General features: G+C 45.6%; 1 protein-coding gene across 1 annotated transcript in view; it reads right to left on the reverse strand.

The window, feature by feature from the left end:
- The window catches only part of LOC311108421 (utrophin-like), a gene marked incomplete at both ends in the record, with an annotated part of 261,765 nt that overhangs the window by 122,590 nt on the left and 124,997 nt on the right, over positions 1 to 14,178 (reverse strand). The window contains 1 exon segment of the mRNA XM_084151044.1: positions 3,364 to 3,520. Coding sequence (XP_084007170.1) covers positions 3,364 to 3,520 — 157 coding nt within the window.

Raw genomic sequence — 14,178 nt, forward strand, 5'->3', positions numbered from 1 at the left:
AGTATCCAACTTCTCTTTAAATGCAATGGTTATATCGTTTTCTTTGAGTGATTATGAATATCCAACTCTTTACGCCCTTCTACGCTCTTCATCTCAATCTCTCCACCTCCTCCTCTGCTTCTTCGCCTGTCTCTCCATTAACATCATCCTTCACTCGCTCTCTCCTCTCTCACTTCTTCTCCATCACTCTCTCTGTCTACTTGATTTCTCAGACCGTCATTTCATCATCCTTTTCTTCCTGTCCTTTCCACTCTACTCCAGGCCTCCTATATCTTCCTCTTTATTCATGTAAGTGGCTTAGCTTACCAACTTTTCTTCCTTCCTTCCTTCCTTCCTTCCTTCCTTCCTTCCTTCCTTCCTTCCTTCCTTCCTTCCTTCCTTCCTTCCTTCCTTCCTTCCTTCCTTCCTTCCTTCCTTCCTTCCTTCCTTCCTTCCTTCCTTCCTTCCTTCCTTCCTTCCTTCCTTCCAGACATTCCCCTGAACATTCCTAAGCCTCCATTCAGACATGCCATTTCCATATACCCATACATTTACTGTATGTATAGTAAACTTTAAAAAAATATAAACACATGTAATGTGTTGGTCCCATGTTTCATGAGCTGAAATAAAAGATCCCAGAAATGTTCCATATGCACAAAAAGCTTACTTCTCTCAAATGTTGTTTACATCCCTGTTAGTGAGCATTTCTCCTTTGCCAAGATAATCATTCACCTGACAGGTGTGGCATATCAAGAAGCTGATTAAACAGCATGATCATTACGCAGGTGCACCTTGTGCTGGGGACACTAAAAGGCCACTAAAATGTGCAGTTTTGTCACACAACACAATGTCTCAGATGTCTCAAGTTTTGAGGGAGCGTGCAATTGGCATGCTGACTTCAGGAATGACCACCACAGCTGTTGCCAGATAATTGAATGTTAATTTCTTGACCATAAGCCGCCTCTAATGTTGTTTTAAAGAATGTGGCAGCACGTTCAACCGGCCTTACAACCGCAGACCACGTGTATGGCGTCATGTGGGCGAGCGGTTTCCTGATGTCAATGTTGTTAACAGAGTGCCCCATGGTGGTGTGGTTATGGTATGGGCAGGCGTAAGCTACAGACAACGAACACAATTGCATTTTATCGATGGCAATTAAAATGCACAGAGATACCGTGACAAGATCCTGAGGCCCATTGTCGTGCCATTCATCCGCCACCATTACCTCATGTTTCAGCATGATAATGCATGACCCCATGTCACAAGGATCTGTACACAATTCCTGGAAGCTGAAAATGTCCCAGTTCTTCGATGGCCTGTATACTCACCAGACATGTCACCCATTGAGCCTGTTTGGGATGCTCTGGATCGGCGTGAGGCAAATGGTGGTCACACCAGATACTGACTGGTTTTCTGATCAACACCCTTTTTTTAAGGTATCTGTGACCAACACATGCATTTCTGTATTCCCAGTCAAGTGAAGTCCATAGATTAGGGTCTAATGAACTAATTTCAATTGACTGATTTCCTTATATGAACTGTAACTCAGTAAAATCTTTGAAATTGTTGCATGTTTGCGTTTATATTTTTGTTCAGTATATATTCCTGAATTTTAATGGATGAGTCCTGGGTGGATAAATCTTTGAACATGTTCCAATCCGTATTCTCAAAACAATCATGCAGCACTGAGTCTTCATCCTCTGTGTTGGTGGCTCCCTCTTGAGTTGCTTCTTGTAGGCGGTGAGTAGGAACAGAGAGACGTGATCTGATTGGCCGAAGTGGGGGACGGGGGATGGTTTTGTACGCATCACGGATGTTTGTATATACATGGTGTAGCATATTGTTTCCTCTTGTGGGGCAGGATACATGTTGGTGATATTTTGGAAAAATGTGTTTTAAACGTGCTTGGTTAAAATCACCCATGACAATAAAGACTGCTTCTGGATGAGAGGATTCTTGCTGGCTAATGATCTTGTACAGTTTGCTGAGGGTCGCCTTGGTGTTTGCTTGTCGCGGTATGTACACAGCTGTGTTAATAACACACGTGAATTCCCTCGGCATATAGTGGGGTCGGCATTTTAGCATCAGAAACGTTGCCTTTGGTCATCTTGGTTAGCAGCAAAAGATAAGCACGCTGTGCGGGGAACAAAGAAGTGGATGTAGTATTCCAGATCTGGGAGGCTGAGAGATAAGTGTGTAGCTTTCGGTTCCTGATCCAGAAGTGTTTGTCGGTCGTATTTATTGCACAAACATTCTGAATTTACAAAGTAATAATGAACGCAAAAATAGCCAAAAAAAAGCAAAGTCGAGCAGGAACCGGCAAGACTCTGCACTGCCATCTCTCGAGTACCTTGTACATATACTGTCCATACTGTCTACACACACCATTTATACACAGTGTACAAAATATTAGGAACACCTGTTCTTTATATATATATATAAAGTACAAGAAATTAAGAAACCCCAACGTCAGAGCAAGCAATATCAGAAAGAGCAATGTCAGAATATATATATATGTTCTGACATTGCTCTTTCTGATATTGCTTGCTCTGAGGTTAGGGTTTCTTAATGTATTGTACTTTTTGGATAATGTGTGTATTGTTATTATATTGCTAGATATCACTGCACTGTTGGAACTAGAAACTTGCGATAACATCTTCAAATCTGTGTATATGACCAATAAACGTCGATTTGACCTCTGCACTGACACACAAAAACACACACACAAACACACACACACCATTACAGAGTTGCAGTGGTAGACGTGTGTGTACTCTCCAGGTGTTTGTGTGAATTAAATAACAGCCTTCTGAATAAAATGGAAAGGCCAGAGAAACACATTACTGTGTCAACAGCAACAATAGCAGCAACGACAGCAGCTGCAGACAGGCTTAAAACATGACCAGAGGCTGAATCACAACTCATAAGGGTAATTTCATGTATTAATGCACAGTAACCACATTGCTGTTTATACTAAAGAACCACAAACTAGTTGTTGGGATTTTGTTACATTTACCATATTGTAGTAGTCATAGTTGTGGTTTTGTTGTAGTTCTATGACCGTGTTACTGGTTGTGGAGCAGTGGTTGTGTTATGGTAATGACGGAGCAGTGGTTGTGTTACGGTACTGACCGTGTAGTGGTTGTGATACTTTACTGACCGTGCAGTGGCTGTGTTATGGTAATGATGGAGCAGTGGTTGTGTTACGGTACTGACCGTGCAGTGGTTGTGTTACGGTACTGACTGAGCAGTGGTTGTGTTATGGTAATGACTGTGTAGTGGTTGTGTTACGGTACTGACCGTGCAGTGGCTGTGTTATGGTAATGACGGAGCAGTGGTTGTGTTATGGTACTGACTGAGCAGTGGTTGTGTTATGGTACTGACCGTGCAGTGGTTGTGCTGCTGCAGCAGGGTGGGGACATCTCCTCCTATGGGCATCTGTTTGGCCAGTTCCTTATCCTTCAGACAGATCCACCTCCACAGCTCCTCCAGCAGGCTCAGCAGATGACTCCAACGCTCCGCACTCGCCTCCAGGTGAGCCCTGGAAACACATGGTCATAACATGGTTAAAACATGGTTAAAACACAGTTACAACCCGGTTAAAATATGTTTCCAATACGGTTATAACATGGTCGAAACATGGTTACAAGAATGTTATGATATGGTCAGGTCCATCTCCATGTAAAAAGTAAGTTGCATGAGTCTTGGCTTAGCTAGTGCGTGCCAGAACGGCTCATAGGACCAGCAGCCTCCTATCTCCTGGGTTATGTAGTGTGAGGCACAAGTATACCCGCTGGACAGGACGCTAGTCTATCGCCTGACCTTACCCCCAATCTATCTCCTTAATGCTGAGTAAGCAAGCAGAGACGCACTAGGTCCCATTTTTAAAGTCTTTACATGGTATGATTCAGCCGGGGATCGAACTCCCAACCTTCCAGTCTCAGGGCGGACACTCAAACCTCAAGGCCACTAAGTTGGTATCTGCATATAAGCAGAAGGGTAAACCAGCCATACAACTCCAGGTGGATACTAAAACAGAATAACATGGTTAGACCATGGCTAGACTGGTGAGGTTGGGGTGGATGGGTGTGTCAACCATTACAGTTGGCCGCATTTCAAAGTAGCAAGTTTTCTGGATAACTCTTGTCCAACATCTGGAACCATTAAGACCAGGACACAAGTGAGCATTAGAGGGACAATCTCCTCTCTCTGGAGGGCAGCCAAAACCACTTCTATTGGAGTGTGTGTGTGTGTGTGTGTGCGTGTGCGTGTGTGCGTGTGTGTGCGTGCGTGTGTGTGTTGGTGCATCAAAGTGTGTGGGTATACAGAATAATGTGTATTATTCAGTGTGTGTGTTCTTAAATGTTTTGTTTTGACATCCTCTGCTCGCCATAATGCGTCTGACCATTATGTACAGCAGCACAGTCCAATAGCAGCTACTCTTAATATTATTATGTACAGTAATTAAGACATAATGTGCTCTAAATAACACACACATTGCAGCACACACGCGCACACAACCTGCTGACAGCTCAGCCTTGCCTCCCTCCCATAGAGATACACTGAGTTACATGGTGTATAGTGAATAATAGTGCTCTTACGAATATGCTGTTACCTTCTATCTTTAGATAACTTTGCAGTGTTTATGTCTTGTTTCACTCCATCTGTGTCTCTTTTGCCCCCTAGTAGTATTAATATTATTATTATTAATATTAATTGCCATTTAGCAGACGCTTTTATCCAAAGCGACTTACAGTCATGCGTGCATACATTTTTTGTGTATGGGTGGTCCCGGGGATCGAACCCACTACCTTGGCGTTACAAGCGCCGTGCTCTACCAGCTGAGCTACAGAGGACCACAAGTAGTTAGGTCTTTCAGGCTGTGAAGTGGTGATCTTCACCTGCTCCTCCCGTCTCCTCTCATAACATATTTTACCCTCACTCTGCATCTATCCCTCCATCTATTGTTTTCAATCACGTTGTAACCTTCCTTCACTATTCCTCACATATTACTTTTCTCCTTTGCTCACCACACCCTCTCTTCCCCTTCATAACCCTTGCTCCTTTCAACATCTCTATCTTGCCCCTGCCACCTTTGTAATATTCATATGTGTCAGCATACTGAATTGTAATTGGATGCATTATACTGTCATATCATACTGTGCTATGATTGGTTAAGACCACCCAGGTGGTGAGGTCATTCTAAAGATGATCATGGCCAGAGACACATGGACATGCCAGTTATAGCTAGTTAATAAAGAGCTACGTTTATAAATATCCTGTCGTCCTGCATTTTATTATTTTGTACAAAGCATACAAAACAAGACATGTAAAAGGACTAAAAGATGGATTTTGCTGGAGTTCCTTCACCTCGAATGGATTGGGGGTCTACAAATCTACCCGATGCATGGCGTAAGTTCAAACAGCATGTGGAGCTGATGTTCACGGGTCCTCTGAAGGAAAGAGGAGAAGAGGAAAAGTGCAGCTACCTGCTCCTCTGGATCGGTGAAAAAGGGAGAGACATTTACAACACATGGACACTTACCGAGGCTGAATCAAAGGTACTGAAAACATACTACGATCGTTTTGAAGCATATGTTGTGCCAAAGACCAATACAATTTTTGCTAGGTACAAATTCCATGAGAAAGTACAAGGCGCTAGCGAATCGTTTGAACAGTTTGTCACTGAGCTGCGTCTGCTTGTGAAAGACTGTGATTATGCAAACAAGGATGAGATGGTCAGGGACCGTATTGTATTTGGAATACACTCACCGCGAGTGAGAGAGAAACTTTTGAATGTTGGATCAGAGTTAACACTGGACAAAGCTATCAACATAACCAGATCTCACGAGCTAGCACAGGTTCAGATGAAAACCATTTCAGGCGGCAGCACGAGCGCATCACGTGAACAAGCAGTGCACGCAGTCAGGAAGACATCAAAGCACACCTCCAGTGCCCAGAGAGCATGTTTCAGAACGGAGACAGACAGAACTCCAAAACAGAGCGACACAGACTCCAAACGCCCCAAAACATGTGGATATTGTGGATACAAAGTACACGGCGAACAGGGGAATTGCCCAGCTAAAGGCAAACAGTGTACTAAATGTGGAAAATGGAATCACTTTGCAAAAGTGTGCAGAGTTTACCGTGGAAAAACTGTACATACAGTGAGTGAAGATGAAATGTCAATCAAAGAGTCAAATGCTGATGAACTGTTTATTGATTCAGTGACACAGAAAAGTCAGATATCAGAGACAGAGCAAGCCTTTGCTGACATTGAGATAGGAAGACAAGGCACAGAGCTAAAATTCAAACTAGACACTGGTGCACAAGTAAACATTATTCCTCTGAGTAAGTACAGAAGCTTGACATCTGAGTGTGAGCTACAGCCCACCACGCGCAGACTGACTGGTTATGGTGGTGAACAGCTCCCAGTAAAAGGCACATGCACTCTCAAATGCAAATACAAGGAAAGGGACATGATGTTGGACTTTTACGTTGTTGACACTCGAGCACCTGCAGTGCTAGGTCTTAAAGCATGTTTAGACATGGACCTTATCAAGCTAGTTTTATCAGTGACAGCACCAGTAGAGATAGAGAATGTCATGGAGGAGTTTGCTGATGTTTTTACAGGAATAGGACTATTCCCAGGAGAATGTACCATTCACCTTGACCCAGACGCAACCCCTGTGGTCTACCCACCGAGAAAGATTCCACTTGCTCTCCGCGCCCGTCTGAAGAAAGAGTTGGAGAGCATGGAGCAATCTGACATCGTCACCAAGGTTACAGAACCGACGGATTGGGTCAACGCGTTAGTGGTGGTGGAGAAACCACGCACAGGCAAGCTCAGAGTATGTCTCGACCCAAGAGACTTGAACAAGGCTATCAAACGCCCCCATTACCCCTTACCGACGCTAGATGGCATCACACACAAGCTAGCGGGCGCACGCTACTTCAGTGTCATGGACGCCAGATCAGGCTACTGGGCTATCAAGCTCACAGAAGAGTCATCTAAGCTCACAACGTTCAACACACCGTTTGGACGCTACAGGTTCCGTCGCCTGCCTTTTGGGATTATCTCAGCCCAAGACGAGTTTCAGCGAAAGATCGACGAGGTGTACGAAGGCCTCGACGGAGTCGTGGCAATTGTGGATGACATCCTTGTCTATGGTCGAACCAAAGAGGAACACGACAGAAACCTCAACGCGATGCTGCAAAGGTCCCGCGAGAGAGGAGTCCGGCTCAACCCCGAGAAGAGCACAGTCGGCGCTACAGAGGTCAGCTACTTCGGGCATCTTCTCACAGCGAATGGAATCAAGCCAGATCCGCAGAAGATCTCAGCCATAAAGGAAATGGAGCCACCAAAGAACCGTGCAGAGCTGGAAACAGTGCTTGGCATGGTCAACTACTTAGCCAAGTTCGCACCCAGCCTCTCCAATGCTAATGCACCCCTGCGTCAGCTGCTAAAGCAGTCCAGTGAGTTCCTCTGGGACAACCAACACGACATCGCTTTCCAGAAAGTGAAAGACTTGATCACGAGAGAACCAGGACCAATCCTTGCCTACTACGACCCCAACAAAGAGCTAAGACTCCAGGTGGACGCGTCAAAGTATGGACTAGGGGCAGTGCTACTGCAAGAAGGAAAACCCATCGGCTACGCTTCCAAATCTCTCACAGACTGTGAAATCAACTACGCTCAAATCGAAAAGGAGCTGTATGCCATTCTGTTCGGATGTAAGCGTTTCCATCAGTATGTCTATTTTTTTTATAATTTTTTTTATTTATTTCACCTTTATTTAACCAGGTAAACCAGTTGAGAACAAGTTCTCATTTACAACTGCGACCTGGCCAAGATAAAGCAAAGCAGTGCGATAAAAACAAAAACACAGAGTTACATATGGTTACAAAACAAAGTCAAAAATACAACATAAATACATATAATATACAGTGTGCAAATTTAGCAAGTTATGGAGGTAAGGCAATAAAATAGGCTATAGTGCAAAATAGTTACAATTTAGTATTAACACTGGAATGATGTGCAAGAGATGATGTGCAAATAGAGATACTGGGGTACAAATGAGCAAAATAAATAACAATGTAGGGATGAGGATTGAGGAGTACACCACATCAGTCACTGGCTTCATCAATAAGTGCATCGATGATGTCGTCCCCACAGTGACCGTACGTACATACCCCAACCAGAAGCCATGGATTACAGGAAACATCCGCACTGAGCTAAAGGGTAGAGCTGCCGCTTTCAAGGAACGGGACTCTAACCCGGACGCTTATAAGAAATCCCGCTATGACCTTCGACGAACCATCAAACAGGCAAAGAGTCAATACAGGTCTAAGATTGAATCATACTACACTGGCTCTGACGCTCGTCGGATGTGGCAGGGCTTGAAAACTATTACAGACTACAAAGGGAAGCACAGCCGCGAGCTGCCCAGTGACACAAGCCTACCAGACGAGCTAAACCACTTCTATGCTCGCTTCGAGGCAAGCAACACTGAAGCATGCATGAGAGCACCAGCTGTTCCGGACGACTATGTGATCACGCTCTCCGTAGCCGATGTGAGTAAGACTTTTAAGCAGGTCAACATTCACAAGGCCGCAGGGCCAGACGGATTACCAGGACGTGTACTCCGAGCATGTGCTGACCAACTGGCAAGTGTCTTCACTGACATTTTCAACATGTCCCTGACTGAGTCTGTAATACCAACATGTTTCAAGCAGACCACCATAGTCCCCGTGCCCAAGAACTCTAAGATAACCTGCCTAAATGACTACCGACCCGTAGCACTGACGTCTGTAGCCATGAAGTGCTTTGAAAGACTGGTCATGGCTCACATCAACAGCATAATCCCAGAAACCCTAGACCCACTCCAATTTGCATACCGCCCCAACAGATCCACAGATGATGCAATCTCTATCGCACTCCACACTGCCCTTTCCCACCTGGACAAGAGGAACACCTACGTGAGAATGCTATTCATTGACTACAGCTCAGCATTCAACACCATAGTGCCCTCTAAGCTCATCACTAAGCTAAGGATCCTGGGACTAAACACCTCCCTCTGCAACTGGATCCTGGACTTCCAGACGGGCCGCCCCCAGGTGGTAAGGGTAGGTAACAACACATCTGCCACACTGATCCTCAACACGGGGGCACCTCAGGGGTGCGTGCTCAGTCCCCTCCTGTACTCTCTGTTCACCCATGACTGCATGGCCAGGCACGACTCCAACACCATCATTAAGTTTGCCGACGACACAACAGTGGTAGGCCTGATCACCGACAACGATGAGACAGCCTATAGGGAGGAGGTCAGAGATCTGGCCGTGTGGTGCCAGGACAACAACCTCTCCCTCAACGTGACCAAGACAAAGGAGATGATTGTGGACTACAGGAAAAAAAAGAGGACTGAGCACGCCCCCATTCTCATCGACGGGGCTGTAGTGGAACAGGTTGAGAGCCTCAAGTTCCTTGGTGTCCACATCACCAAAGAACTATCATGGTCCAAACACACCAAGACAGTCGTGAAGAGGGCACGACAAAGCCTATTCCCCCTCAGGAGACTAAAAAGATTTGGCATGGGTCCTCAGATCCTCAAAAAATTCTACAGCTGCACCATCGAGAGCATCCTGACTGGTTGCATCACCGCCTGGTATGGCAACTGCTTGGCCTCTGACCGCAAGGCACTACATAGGGTAGTGCGTACGGCCCAGTACATCACTGGGGCAAAGCTCCCTGCCATCCAGGACCTCTATACCAGGCGGTGTCAGAGGAACGCCCTCAAAATTGTCAAAGACTCCAGCCACCCTAGTCATAGACTGTTCTCTCTGCTACCGCACGGCAAGCGGTACCGGAGTGCCAAGTCTAGGTCCAAAAGACTTCTCAACAGCTTCTACCCCCAAGCCATAAGACTCCTGAACAGCTAATCATGGCTACCCGGACTATTTGCACTGCCCCCCCACCCCATCCTTTTTACGCTGCTGCTACTCTGTTAAGTATTTATGCATAGTCACTTTAACTCTACCCACATGTACATATTACCTCAACTACCTCAACTAGCCGGTGCCCCCGCACATTGACTCTGCAACGGTACCCCCCTGTATATATAGCCTCCCTACTGTCACTTTATTTTACTGTATATATAGCCTCCCTACTGTCACTTTATTTTACTTCTGCTCTTTTTTTCTCAACACTTTTTTTGTTGTTGTTTTATTCTTACTTTTTTTGTTTAAAATAAATGCACTGTTGGTTAAGGGCTGTAAGTAAGCATTTCACTGTAATGTCTGCACCTGTTGTATTCGGCGCATGTGACCAATAAAATTTGATTTGATTTGATTTGATTTGATGAGGTAGTTGGGCGGGCTAATTTCAGATGGGCTGTGTACAGGTGCAGTGATCGGTAAGGTGCTCTGACAACTGATGCTTAAAGTTAGTGAGGGAGATAAGTGTCTCCAGCTTCAGAGATTTTTGCAATTTGTTCGAGTCATTGGCAGCAGAGAACTGGAAGGAATTGCGGCCAAAGGAGGTGTTGGCTTTGGGGATGACCAGTGAGATATACCCGCTGGAGCGCAGACTACGGGTGGGTGTTGCTATGGTGACCAATGAGCTAAGATAAGGCGGGGATTTGCCTAGCAGTGATTTATAGATGGCCTGGAGCCAGTGGGTTTGGCGACGAATATGTAGTGAGGACCAGCCAACAATAGCGTACAGGTCACAGTGGTGGGTATTATATGGGGCTTTGGAGACAAAACGGATGGCACTGTGATAGACAACATCCAATTTGCTGAGTAGAGTGTTGGAGGCTATTTTGTAAATGACATCGCCGAAGTCAAGGATCGGTAGGATAGTCAGTTTTACGAGGGCATGTTTGGCAGCATGAGTGAAGGAGGCTTTGTTGCGAAATAGGGAACCGATTCTAGATTTAACTTTGGATTGGAAAAACTTAATGTGAGTCTGGAAGGAGAGTTTACAGTCTAACCAGACACCTAGATATTTGTAGTTGTCCACATACTCTAGGTCAGACCCATCTAGAGTAGTGATTCTAGTCGGGAGGGCGGGTGCAAGCAGCGTTCGGTTGAAGAGCATGCATTTAGTTTTACTAGTGTTTAAGAGCAGTTGGAGGCTACTGAAGGAGTGTTGTATGGAATTGAAGCTCGTTTGGAGGTTTGTTAACACAGTGTCCAATGAAGGGCCAGATGTATACAAAATGGTGTCGTCTGCGTAGAGGTGGATCTGAGAGTCACCAGCAGCAAGAGCGACGTCATTGATATACACAGAGAAAAGAGTTGGCCCAAGAATTGAACCCTGTGGCACCCCCATAGAGACTGCCATAGGTCCAGACAACAGGCCCTCCGATTTGACACATTGAACTCTATCTGAGAAGTAGTTGGTGAACCAGGCGAGGCAGTCATTTGAGAAACCAAGGCTATTTAGTCTGCCAATAAGAATGCGGTGATTGACAGAGTCGAAAGCCTTGGCCAGGTCAATGAAAACGGCTGCACAGTACTGTCTATTATCGATCGCGGTTATAATATCGTTTAGGAAGTTGAGCGTGGCTGAAGTGCACCCATGACCAGCTCGGAAACCGGATTGCATAGCGGAGAAGGTACGGTGGGATTCGAAATGGTCGGTGATCTGTTTGTTGACTAGGCTTTCAAAAACTTTTGAAAGGCAGGGCAGGATGGATATGGGTCTGTAACAGTTTGGATCTAGAGTGTCACCCCCTTTGAAGAGGGGGATGACCGCGGCAGCTTTCCAATCTCTGGGGATCTCAGACGTTACGAAAGAGAGGTTGAACAGGCTAGTAATAGGGGTTGCGACAATTTCGGCGGCTAGTTTTAGAAAGAAAGGGTCCAGATTGTCTAGCCCAGATGATTTGTAGGGGTCCAGATTTTGCAGCTCTTTTAGAACATCAGCTGTCTGGATTTGTGTGAAGGAGAAGCGGGGGCGGCATGGGCAAGTTGCAGCGGAGGGTGCAGAGCTGGTGGCCGGGGTAGTGGTAGCCAGGTGGAAAGCATGGCCAGCCGTAGCAAAATGCTTGTTGAAATTCTCGATTATTGTAGATTTATCGGTGGTGATAGTGTTTCCTAGCCTCAGTGCAGTGGGCAGCTGGGAGGAAGTGCTCTTATTTTCCATGGACTTTACAGTGTCCCAAAACTTTTTGGAGTTAGTGCTACAGGATGCAAATTTCTGTTTGAAAAAGTTAGCCTTTGCTTTCCTAACTGCTTGTGTATATTGGTTCCTAACTTCCCTGAAAAGTTGCATATCGCGGGGGCTATTTGATGCTAATGCAGTACGCCTCTATGGACGACAAGTCATTGTGGAATCAGACCACAAGCCCCTCGAGTCAATCATGAGGAAACCGTTAGCCGCAGCCCCGCCAAGGCTACAGAGAATGATCCTTCAACTACAAAAATACGACTTCACAATCACTCACCGTCCAGGCAAAGACATCCCTGTCGCAGACACACTCTCCAGGAAGTTTCTTACCTACAAGGACAGCAGCCTCAGTGAAGGCATGGACATGCAGGTGCACACTGTGTACAGCAACTTACCAGTTAGTGACACAAAACTGAAGGAGATCCGAGCAGAAACAGAAAAAGACACACAACTCACACAGCTGAGGAAAGTCATACAGTCAGGATGGCCTGAGGAGAGGAGAAAATGCCCTCAGAGCGTCTCAGAGTTCTGGAACCATCGTGACGAACTATCACAGATCAACAGAATAATTTTCAAAGGAGAGAAAATTATCATTCCTACCAGTCTCAGAAAAGAGATTTTGACAAAGATCCATGCTGGACACATGGGCATGGAAAAGTGCAAACAGAGAGCACGGGACATTTTGTTTTGGCCCGGAATGTGCAAACAAATAGAGGACATGGTTGGTAAATGCCCCACCTGTCTTGAACGACGCCCCTCAAACACCAAAGAGCCAATGTTACCTCACCGTATCCCAGACCGACCCTGGCAGGTCGTGGCAACCGATCTGTTCACGTGGAACAACGAGGACTACATTATAACAGTGGACTACTACAGCAGATACTTCGAACTCGACAAGCTTCACAGCACCACATCTGCAGCTGTGATACACAAGCTGAAAGCAGCCTTTGCCAGGCATGGCATTGTAGAGACTTTAATATCTGACAATGGGCCCTGTTACAAATCAAATGAGTTTGAATCCTTCACAAAAGCATGGGAGTTCACACACGTCACCACAAGCCCACATTACCCTCAAAGTAATGGCCTTGCTGAAAAATCTGTGCAGATCGCTAAATCACTCATGGACAAAGCAAAAGCAGACAAGAGAGACCCCTACCTCAGTCTCCTTGAATACCGCAACACTCCAGTTGACAACTTCAAATCACCAGCCCAGCTGTTGATGAGCCGCAGACTTCGCTCAATCCTTCCCAGCACCAACCAGCAGCTGCAACCTGAGGTCGTCAGCTACAAGGAAGTGCATGCAAAACGTGCACAGAGGCAACAACAGCAAAAGCGATACTACGACAGGTCAGCCAGACCACTGCCACCACTGAACGACGGAGAGTCAGTTAGAATCCAGGAGCATGGCTACTGGAAGCCAGCAGTCGTCATCCAACCAGCTGACACTGAACGTTCATATCTCGTTCGCACCGCAGAAGGAGCGGTGTACCGCCGCAATCGTCGTCACCTACTGAACACAAAAGAACAACACACTGACGAGATGATCTGTTCCCCTGAAAGAGAACGGGATGGACTAAACACAGACACAACACAACATACACCATACTTACCTGCAACACCACAAGAACTGTTGACTGACACAGAAGCATGCTCAGCTTCATATCACACAAGGTCAGGAAGAGAGGTCAAGCCTAGAGCTGTCCTAGACCTGTGAAATGTCAAAGGGTGTAGGTGGATCGCTGCCCTAAAAGAGTTCCAGACTGTAAACTTGTTATTGAAAGTTAACTTGAAATGCTTTGGTATGGTATTTGTTTGATATGTTGAGATGTCATTGCTACAGTGAAAAGCTGAGTTGCTGAGAAATATTTGTTCTAAAAGTAACAGTATGCTGAATCATTGTTTGTCTGTTATGTTGATGCAGTTGGTGCAGTTTAAATGGTTACTTACCTCGAGTTCAAACTACAGAGCATATATTCAAAAGAAACGCTTTATTGTTGTACATATTTTTTATTTTTTTTAAAAGAAGG

Source organism: Coregonus lavaretus (genome assembly GCF_964263955.1).
Source record: "Coregonus lavaretus genome assembly, chromosome: 33".
Taxonomy (NCBI): Eukaryota; Metazoa; Chordata; class Actinopteri; order Salmoniformes; family Salmonidae; genus Coregonus; species Coregonus lavaretus.